This window comes from Zootoca vivipara, chromosome 16 (assembly GCF_963506605.1).
Source record: "Zootoca vivipara chromosome 16, rZooViv1.1, whole genome shotgun sequence".
NCBI classification, from domain to species: Eukaryota; Metazoa; Chordata; class Lepidosauria; order Squamata; family Lacertidae; genus Zootoca; species Zootoca vivipara.
In genome coordinates this window covers 37,928,601-37,956,044 of record NC_083291.1, presented here as the reverse complement: position 1 = coordinate 37,956,044, position 27,444 = coordinate 37,928,601, and the positions used below count along the sequence as shown (strand labels likewise).

The 27,444-nt window shown below is 46.3% G+C and overlaps 1 protein-coding gene across 11 annotated transcripts in view; it reads right to left on the bottom strand.

Moving 5' to 3' along the window:
- Positions 1–27,444, bottom strand: part of HUWE1 (HECT, UBA and WWE domain containing E3 ubiquitin protein ligase 1) — a 105,592-nt gene that overhangs the window by 12,358 nt on the left and 65,790 nt on the right. For 7 of the 11 annotated variants that reach the window (XM_060268831.1, XM_060268837.1, XM_060268834.1 and 4 more), the window contains 39 exons: positions 26,442–26,658; positions 26,145–26,267; positions 25,553–25,787; positions 24,350–24,580; positions 24,087–24,209; positions 23,705–23,800; positions 23,137–23,406; positions 22,267–22,419; positions 21,103–21,230; positions 20,399–20,480; positions 19,918–20,094; positions 19,663–19,822; positions 19,214–19,572; positions 18,803–18,996; positions 18,373–18,551; positions 17,896–18,041; positions 17,477–17,543; positions 16,929–17,143; positions 16,517–16,728; positions 15,577–15,759; positions 15,095–15,267; positions 14,730–14,878; positions 14,223–14,298; positions 13,615–13,713; positions 13,258–13,391; positions 12,758–12,929; positions 12,080–12,308; positions 11,707–11,885; positions 11,145–11,234; positions 10,904–11,055; positions 9,544–9,589; positions 8,478–8,756; positions 6,969–7,227; positions 6,745–6,878; positions 6,422–6,645; positions 5,390–5,678; positions 5,193–5,295; positions 3,661–4,201; positions 138–720 (listed from right to left, as the gene is read on the bottom strand). In XM_060268831.1, the coding sequence (XP_060124814.1) occupies positions 138–720; positions 3,661–4,201; positions 5,193–5,295; positions 5,390–5,678; positions 6,422–6,645; positions 6,745–6,878; positions 6,969–7,227; positions 8,478–8,756; positions 9,544–9,589; positions 10,904–11,055; positions 11,145–11,234; positions 11,707–11,885; positions 12,080–12,308; positions 12,758–12,929; positions 13,258–13,391; positions 13,615–13,713; positions 14,223–14,298; positions 14,730–14,878; positions 15,095–15,267; positions 15,577–15,759; positions 16,517–16,728; positions 16,929–17,143; positions 17,477–17,543; positions 17,896–18,041; positions 18,373–18,551; positions 18,803–18,996; positions 19,214–19,572; positions 19,663–19,822; positions 19,918–20,094; positions 20,399–20,480; positions 21,103–21,230; positions 22,267–22,419; positions 23,137–23,406; positions 23,705–23,800; positions 24,087–24,209; positions 24,350–24,580; positions 25,553–25,787; positions 26,145–26,267; positions 26,442–26,658 (7,461 nt within the window). Of the gene's footprint in view, positions 1–137; positions 721–3,660; positions 4,202–5,192; positions 5,296–5,389; positions 5,679–6,421; positions 6,646–6,744; positions 6,879–6,968; positions 7,228–8,477; positions 8,757–9,543; positions 9,590–10,903; positions 11,056–11,144; positions 11,235–11,706; positions 11,886–12,079; positions 12,309–12,757; positions 12,930–13,257; positions 13,392–13,614; positions 13,714–14,222; positions 14,299–14,729; positions 14,879–15,094; positions 15,268–15,576; positions 15,760–16,516; positions 16,729–16,928; positions 17,144–17,476; positions 17,544–17,895; positions 18,042–18,372; positions 18,552–18,800; positions 18,997–19,213; positions 19,573–19,662; positions 19,823–19,917; positions 20,095–20,398; positions 20,481–21,102; positions 21,231–22,266; positions 22,420–23,136; positions 23,407–23,704; positions 23,801–24,086; positions 24,210–24,349; positions 24,581–25,552; positions 25,788–26,144; positions 26,268–26,441; positions 26,659–27,444 lie in introns of all 11 variants that reach the window. The other 4 variants (XM_035140350.2, XM_035140356.2, XM_035140358.2 and 1 more) reach the window with 2 other exon arrangements.

Here is a 27,444-nt window from a genome sequence, read left to right as displayed (position 1 = left end):
CTCTTTAGGCATGTGTCCTGCTCCACATCTCAAATGAAAGAAAATGGAATGTGGGACAAGGAGAAGAAAAATATTATTTCCTCTTCTTGTCTCTGAGCACCCCTCACCATAAAAAAACCAATCAATAGAATACTTACTGGACACAGTGGTGGGGAGAGTAGATGATGCAGTTACCGTGGCAGCACCAGAGGTGGCGATAGAAGCAGCAGTTGCGGCGGCAGCTGCAGCAGCTACGGCGGCAGCAGCAGCCAGGGCAGGGGCGGGAGCAGGTGCTGGGGTGGTGGTTGCAGTAGCAGCAGCGGCAGCAACAGCAGCAGCAGCATGGTTGGCTACCCCCTCAGCCGTGGTCTTGTTCTCAGGCAGAGCAATGGAGATGAGTGACAGCAGGCGCAGCAGCTTCTCAGTCAGCAGGGAGCTCCGTCTGATCACTGGATGGGACAGCATGTTCATGAGCTGACCCAGAGGAGAGGCTTCTAGACTGTAGGGGGAGCTCTCTCCCTCAGAGCCAGCACTCACAGGCACAGATTTGATGGAGTTCTTGCCCTTGCGGCTTACGTTCATATTATCCAGTTTGACCAATAAGTCCCAGAAGTCAGTGGAGATGCCACTGGTGCCCATTTGACCTGGGCATGGGCTGCCCGATTGCTTGGTGCCCCTCTCCCGTTCACTTTCACAGGTGGTCTCTTTGGTCCGCTGCTGTGTGAAGTGGCTGGGGAACACCTAGAAGGGGGCACGGAGGAGAGAAGCAAGTCAAATCATCTTCTGGAATCCCTCATTGAAAAATGTGGCTTCCAGTTCTATAGGATTATTTATCACTCTGCCCACTGAATCAAGATTCAACAACAGCACCCTCTCCGACCAGCATCCCTCAAAAAACCCAACCACACACCCCTCACCTTCCAAGTCTACTGGCACACCTGGCTCTAGATAAACCTGAACAGTTCCAAGTAGATGCTGTCTAGAAAATGCCTAGAGTACATAGATATATACCGCACTGCCAGTCGCAGTAAAGAACAAATTGTTCAGCAGCAGTTATGCCCTGGGAGAATAAGCTTAAATCACAGAGCAACGACCCCTAGAGCCTTGCTCCAGGAAGACAGTCTCACTCTGTAATTGGAAGTTGTCCCACATGGAATATCTACCTTGTGGTCCATAAATAGTACAACTATGCCTTTGAGGCAGCATTAGCACAGGCCTCCAGCAACAGTTTTTCACCAAAGCCAGTATTTGGAATCTTTATAGAGCTTCCTTCAAATTAACAGAGTGTGAGAAAGGGGACCGTGCAGAGCAGCACATGTGTGCCAGGCTCCCCAGGTTCCCAGTCATCTTTTGGCTGAGTTGCAACAATCTACAGAGCACCAAGTTCAATTCTCTCCCCATGTATGTTTGCCCTTACTCCAGGTACAAGTGAGGTTTGTACACTAGATGGTTTGGGGCAACTCATGCACATAACCTCAGGACCCAAGTAATTACTTATCCCCCAGTGTTGCTGGAAGACAGCACTATTAACAGCTATATTAAAGAGCATATTCAGAGCTAATAAGATAGCAACAAGGTATTAGTCTTCATACAGGAGGAGTTGGCCCATCTGCCAACCAAAGGAGGGTGAACCTTGCCTGGGAAACAAGCTGCCCCCCTTTGCCAGAAAGAAGTTGAGAGCTATGCTCCTCTTTGTTCTGGTCCTTTGCTTCATGGGACATACAGCAGATAATCAGAAGCAGCTTCCTTCTTCCATGGGTCAGAAAAACTTTCAGATTTACAAATGCTGATCCCACCATATCATCACAATGAAAAAAACACAAAACCCAGAGGTGGAGCTCTGACAAAGTTCTGCTACCCTGAAACTGGCAGGACTAGAAGTGGGAGGGAGCAAGCACAAAATTTAGTTACTTTAGCACTGCCCCCGAGGAAAGTGTAGGGAGAAACCCACTCCTGAATAACCATCATCACTGAAGAATTGGAAAGGCTATTAAAAACTGCTAGAATCCTTTGTTGATGAGATATTAAATTGCTTTAAATTTAAAAAAAATGTACCGTATATTTTTTTAAAAAAAACTTGCACTTTTAAACTCACAGAATTATTTTTAGGATGCTTCATGCTAACAAAAGTAGGGCCCATGCTGTGTTCACATGATTTAGCAAAATAAAAAAATTCCTTCAGTAGCACCTTAAAGACCAACTAAGTTTTTATTTTGGTATGAGCTTTCGTGTGCATGCACACTTCATCAGATGTATGTGCATGCACACGAAAGCTCATACCAAAATAAAAACTTAGTTGGTCTTTAAGGTGCTACTGAAGGAATTTTATTTATTTTTTATTTATTTATTTTGTTTCTACTCAGACCAACACGGCTACCTACCTGTAACTAGAACTATGATTTAGCAAGTCACACATGAGCAGTGAGATACTGCAAGCTGTGGGCTCACGTGCTTCCCCGTCTTCCTTTCCTCCACTATCCGGAGGACCAGCAGTTCTTACCCTCACACCAGTTTCCCTAAATCTTGGCATGTCAGGGCATCCAGACCAGGGACTACTGTTTGTCCCAAATGCAAAACAACTTGTTTTGAAACCAACCAGAGGTTGTGATAAACAATCCCTGGTGTGGATGACACAACAAGGAGAGAAACTGGGAGGAAAAGGCTGTTCTTCTTGGCTGTGCAGGAAGGTGGGGGAATACATGAGCAAGAGGCTCACATCAGCTCCTTTCTGCTCATACAAGTCTCACTGATAATGGTTTAGCATAGGGGTCAGCAACCTTTTTCAGCTGTGGGCCAGTCCACTGTCCCTTAGACCTTGTGGTGGGCCAGACTATACAGTATTTTGAAAAAAATAATGAACGAATTCCTATGCCCCACAAATAACCCAGAAATGCATTTTAAATCAAAGGACACATTCTGCTCATGTAAAAACACGCTGATTCCCGGACCGTCTGCAGGCTGGATTGAGGTGATTGGGCCGCATCCGGCCCACTGGCCTTAGGTTGCCTACCCCTGGTTTAGCATGATGTGCAAACTAGCCCACTGAGAAGAAGTTTCCATGGCTATTATTTACTAATCTCATTTATTCTGAATGGGAAAGGAACCAAGAAGTTAACTTGTCTAGCTCCTTTCTAGCACAACTGGAAGTTTCCTGGTACAGAATATGCTACCAATGCCTGCCCATTATTTTCCAGCAAGAGATCAGCTGATTAACTGGCAGCAACTACAGTGGAGAGAGGAACCAAATTCAAAACTTTTAAAAAACTTTTGTTAGCTGTTCTGAAGGTCTGTGAGTAGAAAAGCAGCCTAGAAATACTAAAAAAAACACTGCTCTCCCATTTTTTAAATGATGACCCCTACACCTTTTGTTGCAAACTTGCACTTATTTGTTTTAGGCGTTTTTATGTAATGATGATTTTGTTAGCCACCTTGAACATGCTGATAGACAAACAGGATCTAAATCTACTAAATAATAACAACAATTACAGGGAGCTTAACTGCCCGCTTGCTCTCAGTTTGGAACTCACCCTCATATTTAGTCTAGAGCTACCTCCTTGTAATCTAAATCCTTAACTTTTTCTCTTAAGCTATGCAGACCAAGAAGTTTCAGACTTTCATCAGAATGACAGAACGCCCATCGCATAAAAAAAGAGCACCACTCTAGACAGCCCTTGTCTTCACCTTGGCAAGTTGGATGAGGGTGTCAAGTACATGGCGGCAGACCACAGGAGCAGCCTGGGGGTGAATATGAACAGTGGAACCGGCAGCAGCATGCTTCTCCGTGTGCTTACGCCCTCCTGCTCGCTGGATCTGGAATATGTTGGTTCGGCAACCCAGAGCAGCATCCATAGAGACGGAGAGCCAAGAAAGCTGCCCCGAGCTTTTGGATTCCATCTTGTGCAGAAGGTCGAGTGGCCGGCTGTCAGGGGCACAGGCCTTGGCTGCTCTTTTGCCTTTGTCATCTGGGGCAGCAGTCCCCTTAGGTGTCTCTACACACAGTTCACTCTCACTGCTACGCTGCAGGATAGAGAGCAGGCTCCGAATCACCCAGCTGCGTGTCTGTGCATGGTAGCAAAGGTTCCGCAGCACCCGATGTAACCGGCTAGTGTTCAGCTTTGGCTCATCCACAAAAAGCAGTACCAGCAGGCAGGACAAGGCCTCATGGTCCAACAGAAGGCGTCCACGCAGGCGGAGCAGGCTGTCCACATTGCTGCCTGATGGCCTAGGAAACAACAAGACAAATATCAGCATGGAGTCTGCAATGGAATCTGAAAGCATAGCAGAGTTCTTTACAGCATCCAAGGTAAACAGCTCTCCCCTAGCAGTGTCTCATCTAAGTCAGGGTACCATGACATGCCTTGCAGCTGGTTCCTGTAACCAGCACATCCTGCCCAACTCTGCCCACTTGCTTTCAAGTTGATCCCTGAACTGATCCAGTGATCACCGAGCCCATTTTTCAGCTTACACAATGGGGCAGGGAGTGGTTTTTTCAACCCAAGTATTATTTATTAAACATTTTCCCACCCTTCCTCCCTAGGGAATCCAGGGCAGCCCTGCAAGAACTAGAGGTTATTGGGAAGCATTGATAACTGGAAGAAGCAAGATAATACCGCCAGTTTCCAGACTTTTAAGGTTAACCTCAGGTACTGTACAATTTGGGAAAGTTTTTATATTTCTAATTTTCCAAGCATATCCAACTTAACCAATGTTACATTGGTTTTTCCCTAGGAACCCTAACCCTCAGCTTATTCCCTCCAAAGAAACTGCACTACCTTCCCCCCTACCTCTCCACACCATGCATCTGGTACAGTGTTAGAAACTGAGATATGAAAGCTAGGAGCTAAATGGCACCTTAAATTTAGCTTATGGGTGCAACAACAGAATGTCTAGGCACACTTTTTTTAATAACAAGAATACAAGGCTGAAAATGAATGAACTGCAGCTAAAATATTGTGTTCATTTTTCACATGGTCTAGTAGTCCTTCCCCTGTCCACCACCCTAATATTCTTAAGAGGGTCTCTTCTCCAGTCTTCAGAGAGTAGTTGGAAGTGGGAAGGCAGAAAAAGGTCCTCCTTTCCTTCCACTCTGCAGTTTTAATCTGAAATCTTAGGTGCAGTACTGTGCCCAGAGCTCAGAAACTGCTCGCGCTAATGAAATTCCCTGTTGCAAAATGTGCCTAGAACTATGGGAGTTTCAAACACTGATCTGGTACCTGCTGTGGCTGCTGCTACCACCCATCTGGAAGGTTCCTCCTCTTTGTACAGCCAAACGTGTATACTGTACACCTCTGTTTCCACTCAGTCGGCTTGTGAAGGCTGAGTTAGGGGAAAGAAAATAAGCAAAGCAATCAGATCAGGAGCTGAGACACAGAGAACTAAAAACAGTATGTCAGAAACAGATGTGCTTTACCTGGGCTACGCAAAATGGCAGACAAGGCAGAGGTGCTGGAGTGCCCGAAGAGACGCTCGTGCATGAGCTGGCGCTGGCGCGCTTCTTGTTCACGCCGCAGAGCCTGTGCTTCAGCAGCAATGTCAGGAGGCATGACTGCCAAAACACTGTCCTCCATATCCTCCAGCACACTGCGCCGCAGATCTGATGGCAACGTCTGAATGAAAGTCACAGGGTCCATGGGAGTGTCTGAGCTTGTGCTCTGGGCCAGCTCCCGACGCTGCTGCTCTGCCCGTTGTTGTGCCAGCACCTGAGATGGGAGGGGGAAAGATAAAAACAACTTCTACTGTTAAGCAAGAACAGAGCAAAAATAAAAGACCCAACCAATCTCTCTAAAATTACTCTCCTCTGTCAACCACAAATTGTTCTCCCTCTTTCTGAGGTGAGGAGGATGTGGGGCAGAAATTGGGTTCCATGACCACAATGATGGGTGAAACTCCACAGCTGGAAGCTCCTTTTAGGGTGTGAAGTCTTGGTAACTATTAATTTAGTCCTGGAAATTTCACTATATTTCAAAGAAATACATATTTCATTGAATTACATCCCCCTTATGTGGAATTTACCACAAGGCAATGAACTATGGCTCACGGATGCAATAAGGTGAGCCAAACACATCCACACAAACAACTTGCCTATCTTGTTATGTGACCTGCAATTTATAACAAGCGCAAAGAAGAGAAATGCAACTGCCCAGATTTTCTTGTGACTTGTAGTTGGCAGTCCAGTCAATTTGTATTTACACCTACTTTCCTATTTTGACTTCCCTTTTTATGTTTTGTTTGTATGTTACATGTTTTAAACAATACAATTCAAGCAATGGAAAAATTCTATTTTTTTTTTTTAATTAAGAGATCAGGAATCCTAAATTCAGAAAGTTTGGTTTTGTACAGTGCAAGGTCACAGGCTACCTGAGTTTCCTTCAGATTTCATAGTTCTATTAAACTTGTTCCTAAACTGTGTATTACCCCATAATCTTTAAAAGTGCCACCTTACCTCCTCTTGGATTGCTGGAGGCAGTGCAGCCAGGAACTCTGGACTGACTTCTGTCACACTAGGGTTTCCCACCACGGGCGGTGCTGGGGTAGCAGCAGTTGTGGTAGTCGGGGCAGTACGGGCAGGAGGCCGGATACCCAACTGGTTCTGTAGCACTTCACGTCGGATGTCATCAGGCAGAGCGGCCAGAAAAGATGGGTCTACACCTTCCGGAAGATTTATCCCTATGAAAAAGCATGTTAGAGGTAGCTGCTATCCCTACTAAGAAAATTGGCATTGACTTAGTATAGCTCCCTCTTTTTATGTCCTCTTCTAGCATTTACCTGCCAAGGGGTCTTCCTCCTCACTGCTGGTAGAAGGAAGGGGTTCTTCCAAGATGCCCCGAGAATCAGCACCGGAAATGGCCACCGCCGAATCTCTGGTGGAGGAGCTCTCAGAGGATGAGGCAGGTGGGGAGCTGAAGAGCAGTAAATGACAGTATTAGCAACTGCAGTGCTAATGCTAAACTTGGCATACCACCCCCTTGCACCTCGTCACTGCTACTTACCCATCATCCACCTGCTGGCTGGGATCTGGCTGGCCCTCCCTGAGGGCCTGTGCATTAGAGCCCTGCTGGGCTGTGTCTGCTGTTGCTACAACAGTGGCTCCCCCTGCCTGGTCCACATTGCTAGGGCCACCAGCCTCTCCAACTCCTTCTTCAAGGTTGCAAGAGGCCAGGCTGCTGGTATCCATGGGTGAGCCCTCCAGCTGGCTGCTGACTGCTGTCAAGGCATCAGAGTCTTCAGCCCTCTCTGGAGAAAGCGAAGCTGGTGGGAAAGGAAATAAAGGACTGAGAGATAAGTCTGACAAACGCCTGTCAAACCTGAATTCTTTTCATCAGATTCAGCCCAGAACATGGAAAGGACAGAAACCTACCCATTGACCTACTTCTGGTTTTTAGACACCCTTCCTAAGAAGCACTGATAGAAACACGGCCTGAAAACCTGATACACTGGATTCAAATTCTGCTGCCCATTACGGCTGGGCTCTGGTTCCAATTCAGCAAGGAAACTTCTTGTTTTGGCTGTGATATACCCTTCACTACCACCTACTATAGAGTAACAGGCTTCAGAAATTGCCTGTGAAGACTGTCAAGGCAGAAGACTGAGCTGAATTGACAGGTCTGATCCAGCATGGCATTTTTATTTTTAGAAATGAGAGAGATTCAAAACTTGAGCTTAAACCTCAATAAAAAGCTACTTAAAAACAAACATCCAGCCAAATTTTGATAGCTAGGATCAGATCATTAGGTGGGTGGGTAGGCTTTTAGTTTCACTTTGCAAATTTTAGTTAATATGCAAATATATGCACTTTTAAAAAATTGCTTTTATTAAAGATTTTCTTGGGTTACAAAAGTCTATACAGCATTTCTGCTTTCTGTTCATAGGGCCCTTTCTACAGGTCAGTTATACTTGATGCGAGACACTTATGTTATAGACAGTATAAGGCTGGGGGAGAAGAGAAGTGGGGAGAGCGTATGTGCAAGGTTTTTGTGTCAGTGTCACATGGGCAGGTTCTCTTTCTATTCATTTATTAGTTTTCATTGGTGATGAGAGAGGTTGGGGGCAGGGCATGGTTGGTTGGTTGCCTTCAGTTGGCTGCAGTGAGTTTTGTTTGCCTGTATGAGGGGGAGGAGCTGTTAGGGTCAAGTTAGCCAGATTGATTTGTATGCTGCTGGTGGGTTCTTGTCTTGTTGGGGTGTGTACGTAATAAAGGAGAGTCACACTGGGGTGAAGGTGTCCTCTGTCAGTTTCAGTCTGTTGGCTAGCTTCCCTAGTAGGGCTGTTTCCCATATGGTTTGGTACCACTGGTTCATGTTCCCTCCAGTGTCTAGTTATGATGCTCCTGGCTGCTGAGTAGGCAGCTGATGAAAATATATGCACTTTAAAACTATTGCTGCCTTCTCCTGAACATATGGAAGATGGTAGGAATCAGAGTATGTTTATGCACTTACAAGTGACACACAGCCAGAGAGGGGGGTAACACCTGCTGCAGGGTGAAGCCTGGGGCCACTTACTGATGGTGGGAGCAGGTGAAAGCTCCATCTGTGTGGCCTCAGCATCAGTGCTTGGCCTCCCAGGGCCTGAGTCCTCCTGTTCCACCGGCATCAGCAACTGCCCAGAACCCTGGGCATTGGACTGCCCCGCCAGCTCTGAAGGAAGCTCGCTTGCCCCTGTCACCTGCTGCTGTTGCTGTTGGGGGCTCTCCAGCGTGACCAGAGTCTGCTTGGGGCCAGCAGAGGTGTCTTCAGCTGCAGCTGGGACTGCGGGGTAGCCATCAGGATGGGCAGCACCATCTGGGAGCCAAGAGAGGGGGAGGCTGTCTTAAAACCCAGACCACTGGGCAGCAGAAGGATTTCAAGCAGGGACTTGCCTTCACCCTTTCAGTAAAGTAGAACTGCACCCTCAAGGTTAGTTCAAAAGCTGGGCACATCAAACACCCACCCCAGTCCTGGGTACTTCACTCCTCCCAGGGAAAGTAGTAAGTTGTATAGTTATCTCTGATTTGGGGCACAAATCCCTACCCCACAACAATACAACTTACTACCTCACCCCAGCAAGAGCAATGTCACAAAGCCTCAGTGTCAGGCAGCTGGTTCTTCCCCTATCTGAACAGCCAGTTTTTTAATTTAAAAAAATCCTGCAAAATCCTTTCACACAGATCTGAGGAGAACACTGATGCAGACGATCCTCTCCCCAAGCCACAGCAAGATCCAGGAAATCCTGCCTACAAGATCTAATGACACACTATCCCACTATAACCCCCATCCCCAAATTTCTTTCCACATCTAGGGATGGAACCAAGGAACTCAGGGGTTTTGATTCCAAATTTCATTCTTGAGCCCATGTTCTTTCCTCCTAAGCTAGGCGTGGTTTCTCAGTGGCTTCTCTCTTCTTCAATGCTGGCACGGCGAGTTGAGAGTCCTCATAGGAAAGACAGTAGATTGTATAGTTATCTCCAAGACCGGGTGTGACCCTAAAACTATACAATCTACTACCTCATCCCAGGGGGCCCAGGAATCTGCTTCAGCTGAGCTGAGGGAAGAAGACACTATACAGACATAGAGTAAGGGAACAAATTACCTGGAAGGTTCTGCTCAGCAGAGCTGTTTGACTGGGGTAAGGCTCCCTGCAGAGGGGGAAAAAAAAGTAAGCGAATATTCATCTGATTAAAACTCATCTGGGCAAGAAACTGCCTATGTAGCTTCAGGTCACAGCTGTACCTTCCCTCTACAGTGGTACCTCTGGTTACAAACTTAATTCGTTCTGGAAGTCCATTCTTTTTTTCTTTTCTTTTCTTTCTTTTTTAAACCTGACACCATTCTTAACCTGAGACGCACTTTTGCTAATGGGGCCTTCCGCTGCCACTGTGCCGCCGGTGCGCGACTTCTGCTTGTATCCCGGGGCAAAGTTTGCTACCAGGAACACCTACTTCCCGGTTAGCAGAGCTCGTTACCCGAAGCATTTGTAAGAAGGACGGTACGTAACCCAAGGTTCCACTGTATGCCTTTTTACTACAACAGCTCTGCCCGATTTTCACCTAGTCCAGTGAGGCACATCTATCAAAACGTTCTCTTCTACATAGAAGCAAGCATTCTAAATACTGCTGGAAAATGTGTCGATAAGTTTTCCTTTCTGTAATTGGTTGACAAAGATATCCGGCTTGCATAGATTATATACAGAAAAATGTCAAGATATTCTATTCCCTCAGATCTTGTTAAACTGTCTTAGATTTCCTTCTCCTTAGTTGAGATTTAATAGCTAAATTCTTTATTGAAAAAGAGAACGACCACTTTCTCTTCTGCAAATGTTTGGAACAATGGCTAAAGATATCAATCCAATAGAATTTCATCAATGAGTAAACTTCATGACTATGTCCTTATAGCACTCATTTGACAGGTAGAGATATGAAGAAACCACTTAGTAAAACACAAATGAAGTTGTTTACCATTTTTAACACATTAAAGTGTGTCCATCCCTGTCTCTGCTAACTATTATAGGTATGACTGTTACCATATTCCACTTATTGCTGGTGTCTCTATTCTTGATAACACAGTTTCTTTTGTTCCTGTAACTGTGTGAGTGGGCTGTTCTTAAAAAGAACAGGTGTAAGACCTGGCTCTAGGAAAGGAATGTGGTGACTTTCCTTCTTACAAAGAGCTACTAAGAAAAATCAGCTCTGTCTGTCTGAGTTTCTGCTTGCCTTCCTGATAGGAAAGAAAGGAACAGAGGTTTATTCTCAGATGTCATCTCTGTCTGCCATGTGCAAAAGAGCACACAGACATGTGGAATTATATACTGAAATGACAGCGGGAGTTCCTATTTTGTGTTTTCCCATATACACTTAAGTGAATGAACATCCCCAACTTTTTTTTTAAGGTGGAACATTGCCATTTAACAAGCTTTTAAAAAAGGTCACAGATGCTCAAGTTGGGCTTCTAACCTGGGCATTTTGCTCTTTGTCTTCTGCCTCCTTGGCCTTGTCTGCAACTTTGGCCTCCTCCTCAGCCAGCTGTTTGCGCCTCTTCTCTCTACGCTCCTCTAGTTCCTCATCTCTCAATGCCTCCAGGTGATTGATAATGGGAACTTTGACCACTGGATGGAGAAAAAGCACCAGATTAAATAGAGCCAAACAGAGAAGGGCCTGCCTTGGCTGAAGCAAGGAAAGTTACTTGTTAGCTCACCTGACACACAGTCATGCATGCTTTCTGCATCTAGTACTTTGCATTCTTCTGTCCAGCGTGTCAGGGCAGTAGGGATGCTTGACAAGGTTCCTGTAGAAAGAAAAGTGGAGGATATATTACTGATAAGCCTACCCATACAACAGCTCAGCAACACCCTCAAGACCCACAGCTGTGCGTTGGCCAGCCATTCTGCATTTCTCCACATCTGCCTGACAGCTGAAAATGTGAACTGACTCCATTGATAAAGATGTTTGAATTGATGCACAGTGGTACAAAAATGTTGTAGGCACCTGACTGCTAATTCCAAAAAGGTTCTTTTGCAGTCTCCTAAGCATCCCTCAATTTTTTCCATTTAATTTTTTTAACTGACCAACCACTCCCCAAAAGTCCTGCCTTGAAAACTGTAGTTCTTACTGCACACATATTTACACTTTGGCTCCCTGAGGGCTGACCATAGGGTTGGTGTGGCCCAAAAAGGGTCAGCCATCCCCACTGCAGAGTTTCAATCTATTGGCCCTTTTGATTTTACCTACAAATCTAGTAAGCAGTCTTAAGGACTTGCCTGCCTGGCTGGTGGCTGTGCTCTGGTCATGGAAGAAGTCATCCAGCAACTCATCATCTGAGCGAGCGATTATGTGCACATCGTCGTTGCCTACTAGAAGGCGAGCTCGACCTCTGCTTTGTAGTGGGAGGCTACTGCTTAGTTGAAGAATATCTGCAGCTGCTGAAGGGCCCAACAACCTAAGGAAGACATAAAGGGAAGACTTGTTTTCCTACACAGAGATGCAGTGACTTCTAAGAGAGTCCCCCAGTTCTCAGAACAAGATTATGGGGAACACTGTGGCAAACCAAACTGGGTTGGGATGTTGCCAGAACAAGTCGCTGTTCTGTATTCTACAGCTTTTGGCAAAATGTGATACTCCTCCAAGTCTCACCTCTGCAGGATCAGAGGTGGGTTCGGCTGGCGGGTGCCAGGGTAATGAACATGGATGGTATGGCCAGTGTTTGCTGTCAGCTGCCGAAGGGTCCTCTGGCTGCGGCCAATGCCTTGTGCCAATCGCGTAGTGGAGGAGCCACTACCCAAAGTCAAGGAGCTATGGTCTGCATGCCGTACCATGAGTGGATGAGTGGCAGGAATATTGCCAGGTGACGGAGGAATATCCGCTGGGGATAGAAATAGGCAAAGTTAGCAAGCCAAAATGAGGCTTTGAAGACATACAAATATAATTTCGCTGGAGACAAGAACTAGCCTGAAATAGGGTCAACAAAGCCATAATTACAAAGCCTCCCAAATTTCAGAGCAACATTTTGGAGCTAGAAAACAGATCGTGTGTTAGAACACAGCACTGATCATGGATAAGGCAGGAAAAGGAACTGAGATGAAGCTGAATGTGGCCAAAGCCTGGTTGCCTGATCCTGCCTGTTCTGGGCAGTGGGAGGAGACAACCCATTATGTGGATGCTTCTGTCCCACTGGACAGAGAATGCTATTCCATTTCAAATAAAACCCCAGCTCCCTGGTCCATAGGATGTGGGAAAAAGCTTAGCATCTTGGCTCCCAGCCCCCCCAGAATCAGCCATGTCCTGTGGCTTTCCAGTTTTTAGAGTTCTTACTGGCGCTGGAGAACATGTTGTCAAACTCAATGATGAGGTCATCTTCACGGTCAAAGCGCTCAAAACGCACCAGTGGGGAGGCATTCATATCAGGGTAGTCTTCATCTAACTCCATCTCGGAGCCATCATCGTCATCTTCCTCCTCTTCACCTTCCTCACCTTCTTCATCATCCTGGAGGGAAAGTTATCACCAAACACAAGGCTAAGCAAATGCCAACTAGAATATGGCATTCATACCTCCTCACTCTCTTTACCTGGAACCACAGACTGAGTCAAGGAAAACTTTGACTCTCACGCTACAAATTCTTCTAGATCTAAAACCCAAACACCATGGTGCCTAGCTCCCATTAGCTCCCCAATAAAAACCTATTACATGCTGTCCTTGATTGTGACAACCCTTTCCTTGTTATTTTTGACATCTGCCCCACAGCCTGCTATGTTAAAATCATAAAGCACCCACTGGAAAGACTTCTGCACTGCTTTTCCTTCAATGCCCTTACCTGGTCATCTTCATCTTCCTCCTCCTCCTCTTCCTCTTCATCCTGACTATCATCTTCATCCTCATTGCTGCCACTGCTGTCTTCCTCCTGTGTGTGCTCCTCTTCATCTTCAGGATCCAGAATATTCATAGAATCTAGAGAAGATTAGAGAGTGTAGCTATAGTGAGTTGGCCCCTGCAGGTTAAGCAAAGATTCTTCCAGTTACCTTTCTGGCAAGTTCTATCTTCAAACTCCTCTTGTGAGACAGGCAAAACCTCAGGAAGCCAGGTCTCAGAAACCTCCCCCTCCTCTTACAAGAGTGCAAGCCTATAACAACCCTTCTACTGACTCCATTTAACATCTTAGGCAATGCCTCACCTTCCCTGTTGGCCTGTAATGTGGAAGCCTGGCTGAGATTGGAAGGTGCCTCATCCATCAACACATCCTCCTGAGACTCATCCTCTCCACTTCGGCCCACTGAAGGACATAAAGGAAGTGTATAGGGCTTAGCAAAGTTATGAGCAAACAACCCTCTCCCTTCAGAGGACCTTCTGGGCAGTCCCTAAACTTGAGGGCCATTTATCTTTGAGTGCCCATTATGGTCCTGATGTGATGCTGCTTTCCACATACAGATGGTGATTTTCTTGGCAGTTATGAAGCTACCATGACAAGCCTCTTGCCTCTCAGAAGTCACCCCACCCACCAAGAATTGTATAGGAATAGATTATCTCTATAATGGGAGAAAAAGCAACATGGACATATGTCTGATACAGCACCCATGAGCTGTGGTAAAGAAGAGCTGCAGGGAGGAGAAAGAGAGAAGATGATCTCTAACTGTAGTGGTCACTTCATATGAGGTAGGATTCTCTACAGCAAAGCAAAGAATGCATTTGGTTCCCTCAGAGACCACAAAGAGGGAGAAAGGCAGAGAGTCCATAGATCCGGAAGGAAAGGCCTGAGGCAAAGTGTTGGGGCTTTGTACTCACCTATTATTGTACTATTCCCTGAGCCACCATCCTGCTCTAAAAGCTCATCAATCAGGTCCTCTAGCTCATTTTCCACCTAGAAGATGGTAAAGACAAACACACTGGTGATCTCCAGTTCTTTACAATCAAGTTTCAAAACCGTAAAACAAGCTGCATCACCCTGACTTCTGAAACAGGTCTGATTTGTGCTCTACGCAAGTCAAATGCTATACACGACAGGCACTCCAGCCTCAGGTATCACAATCTAAATTAAGCAAGCAAAGGGTCATTTCAGTTTGTGCAGCTATCCAGATTGTACTCATTAATCTCAGAGCAAAGCTGTGGTCAACAAAAGTCTTCATTTACACACTCCTCTGCATATAGCCCTAAATAAATAGCAACTTTAAGCAACACAAGCAGGAATGGAAGTGATCCCAGCTATTATGTCACCAACATCCCATGCCTTAAAACCCGTGGCCACCTCCTGCATGCAATACAGACAGGGTCCCTACAAGCCACCATCAATACCTGCATCTCCTGTGTGCTCAGCACCTCAGGCTGTCCAGCAATCACTACGGCATCGCTCTCCGTTTCACCATCCATGATGTCACCATCTGCCACTTCTGCTTGGGCAACATCATGGTCCTCCTCTGGGGCCTCTGCTTCCCCGCTCTCCCCTGTAAGTCAAGGTCTCAATATTACCCTCTCAAGTCATCCTTGAATTAGCTTAAGTGGCAGACAGACTAATGGAGACTCATAATGGAAGTCAGAAAAATTCCAGGCCAAGGAAAGGAGGGGATGGCAGACGTGGATCTTATTGTGGAACAGGTTGATGAAAAATCATGGAGAAGAGGTATGTGACCCATAAACAATGGATGCTGAGGATGGCATACCTGCATCTTGTTGGCCACTGTTGGCATCTTGTGCTGCTCCCTGAGCATCCTGCTCCGCCTTGCTCTTGCTCGAGGCACTTTTGCTACCGAAGAGACTACTGGGCTGATTGACAATTCGTGATAACGTTTCCAAGGGTTTCAGGGCTGCATTTACTGTGTTGGCCATGTTGGGACTTGGAGGAAAAACACATGCCAATATGAGTTCCCAGACTGTGAACAAAGGTCTTAATAGCAAAGGTATTAAACGAAGAGAAACCTCTAGTGGGAAGATGTCATGATTCTGGCTGCTCTCTCAATATGGCAATTCAATTATGTTCTAGAGATAGGGAAAAAAACCTTCGAAGGCCAGATCTTAGTGGAAGGGATTGTATCTGTCTTCTACATTTGGTCTTGTACTTGTCCCCTACATCAACTGTTCAACATCATCCCTGATCATGAAGGAGGCGTCGCTCCATCTCCTTGCGGTTAAATAAGCCACATACCTGGACAGATCAAGGCTGTGAGGCACCCTGGCCAGGTCATTGACCAACCCCTTCTTGAGGAAGAGGCGGATGATGTTGTTCATGCCATTATGCTGGGTCTTTGCTGTGGCATTGCTGTAGAAGCTAGAGGTGGATGGGCATGATTCCATAATGGTGCTGATGATGCACATGACAGCTTGCAGCCTAGAGAGTGTCAAAGCGGAAAGTAACATTTCTTTACTTCCAGAACAGTGTCATGGTTAGCAAATCCTGCAATACCCTGCCCCAATCCCTGTAACAGGAAGGATCTATTTTCCTGCAGCAAGTATTCTAATTTAGTAAAGTGACAGAAAACCTGTGACCCTCAAGATATTCTTGGCCTACAGCTCCCATCTTCCCTGCTATTAGCCATGCTGGGATCTAGGGTCCAACAACTTTTGGCGGGCCAGAAGTTCCCCATTTACGAAATACTGTACCTGAAAATTTTATACAGTCGTACCTTGGATCCCGAACGCCTTGGTACTTGGATGTTTTGGCCCCCAAATGCCACAAACCCGGAAGTGAGTGTTCCGGTTTGCTAACATTCTTAGGATTCCGAACGTTTTGGAAGCTGAACGGACTTCCAGAACAGATTCCGTTCACCTTCCAAGGCATGACTGTACTATTAAAAAGAAACATAGTTTAGTCAAGACCAGGCATCCCCAAACTGCGGCCCTCCAGATGCTTTGGCCTACAACTCCCATGATTCCTAGCTAAGAGGACCAGTGGTCAGGGATGATGGGAATTGTAGTCCAAAACATCTGGAGGGCCGAAGTCTGGGGATGTCTGGTCAAGACCTTTGCTGGGGACCTACTGAAAACCATGAATACTTGGGCTGAAAAGGAAAGTTGTATTATAGGAGAGCTGTAATACAACATCCTCTTCTCAAGTGCTAATGAATCCTCAACATCTTCCAGCTCACCTGGCATGCTTTTCAGTACTCTCTGTCATGGCCAATGCCCGACCCAGGGCTGCCTTCACCTCATTCACCAAGGCCACCTGGGCATCTGTGCCACTACCTGCTGCAGCCAAGCTGGCTAGGAAGAGGCGCGCCAAGGCTGGTGTATCTTTGTCTTCTGCATTCTGGGTGTGAGGGAGCAAATGGTCCAGCACAAAGGCCAACACACTACAGTCCTGAAAAGACAAAATGAAAGAGCAGGTCAGGATGGCCTAGTCATCTTTTTTCATCAGTAACCCCTCCTCCCAAGCAGTCTACCCAAACTCACTCCTCTTCTCTGGAACCTAGCAGTGCGGGCCCCAAGTCTTATTTTGCATTTACCCCACTCCTAATCCACAGTTCTTTAGGTTTGTTTCATTCTTCCAGGGCTTCTCACCTCCTTTATCAGCTCAGACTGGCCCACAGTGTAGTTGTAGTTGGCAATTAAGGTGGCAATGCCAACATATGAGCGCACAAGCTCTGCCAGCAGCCTCAAGATGGTGGATGTAGGCATAAGTGGCTTGCTTCCCTTAGCCTTCTGCTTGCTCTCCTCTGCTGCTTTGTCACCCTCCTTATCCTTCTTGTTTTCTCTTGATTCTTCAGGAGTGGAGGCTGTAGGACACAAGGGAAAAGGAGAACCAGTGAAAGAACTGCTCCCTGCCTCCCCCCGGAACCCCCCCCACAAAGTTTCAGGAGAGACATGGTTCCAGTATGGCAGATGGGGTTTGATCTCACTTTCAGGAAAAAGACTTGAGGGGCCCCATCTTTACAACTAAGAGAAATGAGACTGGCATCCCAACACTTGAAGTGATTGAGCAGGGCAATGCCATTTTGGGTCTGTTTTCATCAGAGACTGGTATTTCCAATCGCAGGATAGCTTCAGGGGAGATCCCCCGGAGAGGCATTAAGACACTGTTGTGTCTAATCAACAAAGATGAGACTTACCATCTCCTTGGGGAGTTCCAGACTGGGGAGTCTCAGCAGCTGCACTATCAGCAGCAAAAACCTGAGCCTAGAGAAGAACAAAGGCAATGAACAAAATGGTTGCTGAATGGCCTAAAATCCACCAACAGAGTTCCACACATGACAAGGCACTACAGTTTTCACTGCCATTTGCAACTTTGGAGAAACAGAGAGGTGTCAACCCATAAGAAACCAGAGGAGCAATCAACATCTAAACAATGCTTCAGATACAATCCACAACCCCCAACAACTGAAAACCTCAAAGAGCAAAAGCAAATAAAAGAGCAAAAAATGACACGCTATGGGATTTATGATACTGCTGCAGAAAAAAATGGCTCAATGATTTTGACAGCTAATTGATGTTAATGTGGAGTTTGGGTTTTTGCTTCTGGCAGACTCACATTGATGCCAAAGCCGGTCTGAGAGTCAAAGTCGCTGCCCTGACGGGTTAGAGAGCGATACTGCTGGTACATATCATCTCCAATTTCTTGCAGGATCTGGCTCATCTCCTGGTTAGTACTGTTTGCCTTGGGTTCAGACTTGTCTGCTGGAAAAGGAAAAAGAAACCATTGGCACTGTCTCTTCATAGAGCTGTTATACATGATACATTCAAAGTGTTTATTTCAAGAAGCTTGTGTGGTGTTTATCTTACACCCAATTCCATGATCTGAAGACTTGCTGAAAGAAAAGCACTTCTTTAGTACTAGTCTTTTGAGGACGGGAAGTGAAATGGTTAATACTGGGTTCCAGCTTTAATAAAAATGACTGATCAGAAGGGAGCTCCGTCAGGCAACATGAAGTCCTCCTCAACAGAAAGAGGCCCTTGGTTCCCCCATGCATAGAAATTCCCATCCATCCTGTCCCAGGCTGTCATGTACCTTCATCAGGGGCATGGTAGGCAGCCAGAGCATTCAGCATGTCATAGATCACCTCCTTGATAGTGTCAGGTATGACAGGCAGTGGTGAGGGCTTTACTGGAGTGGTTTTTACCAGCTGCACAGCGTTGGGGCCCTTGATCCGCAGGTTCTCGAATTCGTCATCAGAGGCTTGGGGAGCAAAAGGGAAAAAAACAAAAAAACTAGAGCAGCCAACACTGGTAAAGGAACCTGGGACTTAAGGAGGGAAGGGGCGTAGTTCTTTGCAATTTTCCCAGCTGCTTTTTATTTTGGCACAAGATTACTATAGGATTCATACTTCTCTTCTATCCCTGACCCAAACCTCCTTATGTTGAAGATCCTTGTGCAAATGGGCACACAGCATTATCATGAACACTGTAGGAAAACCAGCAGGGTTCTGAATTACTTACCAGTCCCAGAGCCACGGGGAGCAGGTAGGGCAATGCGAATGCAGCCATTGGCCACCTCAGTGAAGATCTCTGGATTGCGGCAAGCAGCTGGGCCCAGCACTCGCAAAATGTAGTTGATCTCCCGAGAGCCCAAACTGCCTGACACGACACCTGAAGTTGTGCTGCCTGCTCCACTGGTGGCTGCTGAGCGCACAACCTGAAACAGACAAAACCAAAAATGTGTGTTCATACTGGCAATTGAAAATGCCCGTTCTACTGGACAAGTCAATGGAGATTTCAGGAAGCCTGAGCAATTACTGAACCAGCAACACTTTCCATATGCTGTCTGAGCTGAGTCAAGTCTCCTCTTTAGTGTGCAAGACCTATACAGAAGAAACCTTCTCTATGGTGAAGTCAGCAGAGGCAAGCCATACCTTCTCCATGGTGTGATGGAGTGTGCAGGGATCCTCAATTATGTGTCGGAAAAGAAGGGTGACAAGAGGCGTGAAGCCGTTGAAGCCAGAGCTCTGCGTGAGACCCAGGATCATGCGTGTACTCTTGAGCTCTGCAAACATCATGGCATATTTGTGGTGGCGGGTGAGGCGCAGACAGAGGCGCAACGTGGCGTGTAGTGTGTCCGGTTCCACAGGAACACCCAACATGCTGACACAGGCACGGATCAACACAGTAACCATTTCCTCTGTCAGGCCCTGGATGAGGATCTCTGATGGTTTGGCCTCTTCTGAAGGTGCTTCCTTCTCCAGGGTGAGACTCTCAGTAGAAGCAGGGCTATCTGATGAGGGAAGATAAAATAGGTCTGAGGTTACAAGTTGCAGTCTCCTACTTTATAGGTAACCCAGTGATGAGACTACATAATCAGTACCATTTGCTTTCTCCTCCTTTGGCTTGCTTTCGACCTCCTTGCCTTCCTCCAAGGTTCTCTCCAGCTCTTGTCCATTCCCCTCTTTCATACTCTTACTGAGCCGGGGCACCCTGAGCAAAGTCAACATTACTGGACGCCTGTTCCCAGTTTCTTCATTCACCTGATTAAGGAAACAAGAGGGAGGTTAAGACCACCATACCCCATGTACCCAACGATCTCAGGGAACACCCATGACAACATTCCCAACCCCTATACCTGCACCATTGTAGTGAATTGCACAGTATAGCGCCGACGGCCAGCAGTGAAACGAACACTGGTCTCTCCTGCTTTCCACGCTGTGTCGATGGTGCTGTTGTTGCTTGCACTATAGCTACACCAACGGCCTGAGCGATCGTCAAACCAGCGCCAGTTGTTGCCATTGGCTTGGAGGTACTGGAGAGAAAGAATACAGATTCTTAGCATTTGCAGACCTACACTGCAGTTCTCTCCATGTCTTATTCAGAAGTGAAATCCATGAAGTTCAATGGAACTTGCTCCCAGTTCTAATAAAAGATCGAATGCCCTGCAAGACAAATTTTTCACAAAATGAATTGTCTCGCGGAATGAATTAAATTTGTCTTGCGAGGCACCACTGTATTTGACTTGCACACTCACAATTCCACAGTGGCCAGGATCCTTTCTTTCAGTCCCCTTTGTAATAGCTTGCATTTCCCACACCACCACCCTGAGCTCATACCTTGTTCATCTGGGCCCTCCTCTTGGAGGAGATAGCTGTCTTCTCATAGAAGTCAATCAGCAACAGCACTGGGGTGATCCACCTGTGGGAGAAAAGTTAATTACATCAGTGACGGGGTGTGCTCCCGTTGCTCGGTCCCTGCTCCTGCCAACCTAGCAGTTCGAAAGCATGTCAAAGTGCAAGTACAGTGGGAAGGTAAACGGCGTTTCCGTGCGCTGCTCTGGTTCGCCAGAAGCAGCTTTGTCATGCTGGCCACATGACCTGGAAGCTGTACGCCGGCTCCCTCGGCCAATAACGCAAGATGAGCGCCGCAACCCCAGAGTGGGTCACGACTAGACCTAATGGTCAGGGGTCCCTTTACCCTTTACGGCATCCAAGAAAATATATCGCATGGGTTCCTAAGCCAAGATACTGCAGCCATTTTTAGAACTAAAACCCTGCCAAGAAAACAGTAGCAAGACCTTCTGGCCACCAGGCAAGCTAGCCTAAAAAAACACATTGAACTAAAGGAGGGAGGCAAACCCAATTTCATTCCAGGTTAGTAACTGCATCCAGCATTATTAAACCATTATGTATTTCATTAGGTACAAATACAAAACTGGTAGCTTCTCCTCACAAGTAAGTCCAGGTGCTGTATATCAGAGTGTGGGGAAGCCTGGCTTGGGGCTTTCCAGCTCCACCCTATATCCTGTTTTGTTGCTTACTTTGGTGTCTGCACTTCTTTTTGCTCCTTGGCAGCTTGCAGGCAGGGCTGCACCACTTCTAGCAGTTTGATCAGAACGTTGAGGATGCCACTAGATTCTACAACACGAGCACATGGCAACTTAAGCTCCTGCAGGGAAACAAAGGTAAAGAGGTTGGCAACCATGCAGCAGATGAGCAAAAACCGACCATTACATTAAAAGTTCTAAGTGTTATCATCACTTTAGAGCCAAGTGAAGGGGGAGTGTGAGGCATTTTCTTTTCAAGTGCATGCTCTATTGCACAGGCCCTAGCGTAGTTCACATCTAACAGCATACACCAACCTCTTTATCCAAAGTTTATTAAAGTGTTTTTTGATATACTGTAAGCTGCCCACACCGACTGGAGAACCCCTGCCAGATGGGCAGGATAGTAGTAGTAGTAGTAATTATTGTTGTTGTTGTTGTTGTTGTTGTTAGATGAATGAAAAGCACAATTATCCTGTAAAAATTACCCCATCCCACGAAACTGTATGCTGTAATACAGCATTCCTCAACCGGGTGCCCTCCAGATGTTAGCAACAGTTCCCATCAGTACCAGCAAGAATTTGGAAGGCATCAGGTTAGGGAAGGCTGGCCTAGTAGAATGCAATCTGTAGCTATGTTCACCAAAGTTATTTGAAGTTGAGTATTTTGTGTGTGTGGGGGGGGGGGTTATATAAAAAAAGAGTTCCGTATCCTTGAAAAAAGGAGTTTTTCTGTGTCAAATACGAAATATGATTTTTTTAATGTTAATGTTATATAACATACAGACACTACTTAACATATAGATGCCTAAGCAGTTACAATGGAAAACCCTAAATGACAAAGTATCGTGAACTAGAGTGAGCAGGTCCACTCTCTCTATCAAATAATTACATTCCTTATGCTCTATATCCTGGACTTTGGGAAGTAAGAAATATCTAGTGATTAAAGCAATGAAACAGCAAGAGATAAATGTTAATTTATGAGATAAATGTTATATGTAAAGAGCAATCCAAATTCTATAGGAAAACATGATAACCATCATCTCAAAGGCTTGAAAGTCCAGTCCTGACCCTTCAACCCCATCGCAGCTAACAGTTGAACAAAGACATGGGGTAACTGGTGGGGGGTGGGCATGTCTCCTTCCCCTTTCCTTGGACTCACCTCAAAGAGTAAAGTTAACAGCAGGATGCGTGTGGCCAGGTTGGAGGCCTGTGGCAGGGTAGCCATCTGGCTGATCCACTCTGAGACAGTCTTGGTGTCGCTAGTGGTGAGGGGCAGAGCTGCTTTTATGAGGACATCAGCGGCTTCCCACACCTGCCAAAGAAAGGGCATGTTATGAATGGAGTGGATTATCAGCAAGATAGCCTTTCTTGGACAGTAGTCTTAATCTATTACAGGACATCGAGAACACAATGCCACTAAGGTATTTGCTCAGAAGGCTATGATGCCAGGCCCTACAAGGCATTTGGTGGAAATAGAAATATGGTGGCAACGGGAAGTTAACTGTTCTAAATTTTAGACCTAAGCATGTCAAACACTGGGATGCGGGTGGCGCTGTGGTCTAAACCACTGAGCCTAGGGCTTGCTGATCAGAAGGTCGGCAGTTTGAATCCCCGAGACGGGGTGAGCTCCTGTTGCTCAGTCCCAGCTCCTGCCAACCTAGCAGTTCGAAAGAACGTCAAAGTGCAAGTAAATAAATAGGTACATTAAGCAGTCCTTGGGAGTCCTGTCATCCATCACACATCGTGCAGCCCAATTCAGATATCATTATCTTCCAGGATCTCAAATCCAAGCTCTAATTGAACCCAATGCTTGCAGCCTGTCTCTCAGATTGTCCCTGGAAACCAGGTGAACTTAAGTACCTATAGAAGCCTTTTCCTGTTCTAGAGCATCTTGGATAATCACCTAGGCTAACAGAGCACTGGAATAATGCATTCTTGTTCGGGACAAGAATAGCATAAAATGGACTGGGTATTGTTCAGAACACCTCCCAATGCAAAGAGATTGTGTGGTCGTGGTAGATACGCTCACCTGATTCACCACTTGCTTGAGGATCATGTCTCTGTAGTCAGCTCCATTGCGTTTGATGGCAGTCATGATGAGGTCGCAGACACGGTACACAGTGTCTGGCAGCTCATCCAACAGGTGGAAGCAGCCAGGAAGCATGGTGTCTGTAAAGCTGTGCAGCTCTTCTTGCTCCAAAGGTTCGGCATCCTGGAACTTCTCCAGACACTTTGCCTCCTCCTCCTCTTGCTTCTCCCTGGCCTTACGTTCTTCCTCCTCTTTTCGGCAAGCAGCCTCCTAGAGAGCAGAAACGGCTGGTTATAAATATTGCTTTCATAGTACCACAGACTCACCTGCCTCCCTCCCTCCCTCAAGGGCAAGGCACAATTCCTCTGCTATTCGCAGCTGTCCTATTATTATCAAAGAAAACTGAGTCTGTGATATTTACATTGTCACGACCACAGGTTCTCACCACATTTCTGCAACCTTTGAATTCCAGGATGCATATGCCAGCCCACTCCCGACTTCTTTCCAAGAACTTCACCACTATTCCTTCAACCCAGCCCTTTATGGAATCCCCTTATGATACCTTTACCTCTGGTGATTCAGCTCTTTGGTCCATGGGGATGTCTTGTCCCAGTGACATAGCAATAGCCCTCATCATTTGATCTTCTTCAGACATACTCAGATCCTGTCATACAACACAGAAATAACCCTGTGAGGTTACATAACTCAATGCAAGGGAAACTAAACAGTTCTCCAAACAGTCTACAGGGCCTAAATTACAGAATTCAAGTAGGAAGAGACCCACCCTTTGGGCACACTGCTTACACAATCCTCCTGGCTAAGGCCACCACAACTACATTAAATTAGCTTGCAGTAAACGTTTTCCTTCAGAAGTATCAAGCTGGAGAGAGTGGCAGCCCAGGAATATGCCCTTCCCCTGCTACTTAGTCTTAGCTGCTAAGTGGCCTTACCCTAACAACACCACCCATAAGTGGAGGAGGATGGGTCAGCAGATACTCTGTAGCTTGTTCCATGGTGCTGGTATTCAGCAGAGCTTCCATGGCATGCTCCCGTGTAAAGCCCATATCCATCAACTGAAGAGAGAGAGACAGGTTTTTAAAAGATCAGAAATGCAGACTGAAGAGATGGTCGTGGAAGACACAGTTTGGATGGAGTATCTCTGGATGGGAGGGTGCTGTTTTGTGGAATGGCGGAATAATAAGTTGATTTCTACCTGCTGCAGCTGCTGTTGGTTGACCTGGGGCTCCCTTCGGGCACCACCTTCCTCTTGCCCTGCCTCCTCCTCACTGCGTGCTCCTTCTTTCTCCTTCCCAAGGCGCTCACGGATGACAGGCTCTCCACGCAGGATGTGGCACAGGATGGCCAACATGGACTCTGCCATGCGTCCTCCATATACCTTCAGTGGCTTGCGGTTCCATAAGTTCTTGATGCAAGTGAAGGCTGCCTGCACCATGGAGAAAGAATTAGCAAACTGAGTCCTCCTTGGGTTACATTTCTTGGAGCAGAAAGTGGCAAAATATGTGTCTCTGTGTGTGTGTGGGGGGGGGGGTCATTTAAAAAGAAAAGAGCAAGAGATTTCTCAGTATGGTGCATTCCGCACTAAGTAGCAAATTCTGTGCTTGCAGGGAACTGTGCAACACAAAACCCTGGCTAGGGGTATTAACAGAATAAAATGTTTATAATTTAGCATTTATACAGTGGTACCTCGACTTACGAACGACTCGACAACCAAATTTTTCGACTTATGAATGGGGCAAATTACGAATTTCTCGACATCCGAACAGAAACCGCGGCGGTTTTAAATAGGGTTTTTTCAACCTATGAATTTTTAGATGGGGTTGCTTCGACTTACGAATTTTTCCATTTCCAATGCATTCCTATGGGAAATCACATTTCCAATGGCGCTTTTCGACTTACGAATTTTTTGATCTACGAAGGTGCCTTCGGAACGGATTAAATTCGTAAGTCGAGGCACCACTGTATAGTATTTTGAACTCTATAAAGCGTTTGATGAACAGGTTTGTTGTAAGGACTACCGAGAGCACTACATAGATCAGCTTTATTAGACTGTAACATTAGAATAAAATAAACGATTTGAGAGTCCCTGCCACAGTCAAGTCACATTGCACCAGATTCTGGTATAAGACCCACACTAGTACAGCGGACACTCAGGTTGCGAACGTGATCTGTGTGGGAGGCATGTTCGCAACCCGCGTCTGCGCATGCACGGGTTGCGAATCCGTGCTTCTGCACATGCGCAAAGCATGATTTAGTGCTTCTGCGCATTCACTGAAACCTGGAAGTAACCCATTCCGGTACTTCTAGGTTCGGCGCAGAGCGCAACCCAAAACATGCAACCTGAAGAGGCTGTAATCCAAGGTATGGCTGTATAAGCTATATAGGAGAGGCTGCTCACCTTCTGTGTTACCACGAGGAAACGCAGGGCACTGAACTGCAGGTAGTTCTGCCCACCTGGCAGCTTGGCAGGTAATGAATGGGGAGATTCCAGCACTGTGGTGGGATTCACCATTTTCTCCACCAGCATAAGCCAGGCATCCAGAAACTCTCCAGTGCCATCAGGTAGGTCTGGGTGTTCCAGGCCCTCAGCAACAGGAACTTTGCCACCCATGGAAAGGGCCCAGTTGAATGTTCTAAAGGAAAAAAAAGAATGAGCACAAATAGTGTCACAACCTCTAAAGATTTGGACTTGAATGTTTTTCCTACAGAATCCCACAATGTTATGCACCTGCATTTGGGCCCCATTTATTGATCTTCCCACTGACTTGAAAGCTACTTTTCACATATTCCTTGTGCCACCTCCATCAGCCACACAATTAGTGTCATTAGCAATGTATGTTATATTAAGTAACTGAGCAAACAATGGATGACAGAGGCCTTAGATTTTCAATCTCAATTTTTGACTACAGCACATAAAACTACAAAACCTTCAAACCCAATTTTCAGTCTCCTACACTAGACAAAGTGGCGTGCAGTAGATAAATGCTTACTCAAAGAGTGCGTTGTGGCCCCCCGAGCACAAAAATTTCTGCAGCATTAGGTGGTAGGGATACTTCCGCTCATCAAACAACATTGGCGAGGTGAAACCCACAGAACAGATGAAAAAAGTCAACCTAGAAGAAAAATAGATTTAGATAGTTAGGCTGATGATTCTGCAAGATTAAACACTGTATTCTTTGAGTCTCAGCACCTCGGGAAGAGTATCTACAAGCGTCCAAGACTGAAATTTCCTTCCTTCTTGCAAACACTGTGGAACTTGAGATCAACTTATAGTAGACAGGACTCACCGGAAGCGGGGGGTGGGCGTGTATGGTGGGGGCTGCCAGGAAAGCCCCTTTGTGAGTAGTTTGGTCAGTGCTGATGCTGTAGAGCGAGCAGCGGGTGTGGGAGCAGTAGTGGTGCTAGCAGCATGGTGACTCCGGCGCTGTCTTACTGGAGAACCCACACACAGCTTGACCAGCAACCCAAACAGTTCAGCCAAGGCACGGCCTAACCTAGATGAAGCTGAGATACAGAGAGCAAATGAAGAACTGATTTTCTTGCAGGAACTTGGTAGAGTAAAGTGTGCCAAAATAAAGAAGCGGCAAGTAGTGTTAGAACCTGAGGACTTTCCACCTGGTGTTGGCATAATCTCTAATTTCCTGCTTTACTGATAACCATAAAGTCATAAAACCATAGAACTGGAGAGCTGGATAGGATGCCGAGGTTCAACTAGTCCAACCCCCTACAATGCAGGCATCTCAGCTAGATCATAATTGAGATGAGTATCCAACCTCTGCTTAAAAACCTCAAAGGAAGAACAGTCCACTACCTCTCGTAGGAGTCTGTTCCACTGTTAAACAGCTCTTACTGTCAGAAAGCTCTTCCTGATGTTTAGTAGGAAACTCATTTATTGTAACTTGGAGCCATTGGTTTAGGTCGCACCCTCCAGAGCAGGAGAAAACAAGCTTTCATGTGACAGCCCTTTAGATACCGTATTTTTCGCTCCATAAGATGCACTTTTCTCCTCCTAAAAAGTAAGGGGAAATGTCTGTGCGTCTCATGGAGAGAATGCATGGTCCCTGGAGCCTAAAGAAAGAGCTAAAGGCTAACAAGAGGGAAAGAGGGGTGTTGAAAACCCGCCGCTCAGCAGCTGATTGCAAGAGATCGGGGAGGGAGATAGGGACCCTAGCTTCCTTCCTGGTCAGCCCCCTTGCTCAGGCCTCCATTGTTGGATGTTCTCCAGAGGGAGGCTGTTTGTTTTCCCAGCAACATGTGACTGGCTGGTTGGATTATCTGGCTGATTAGATT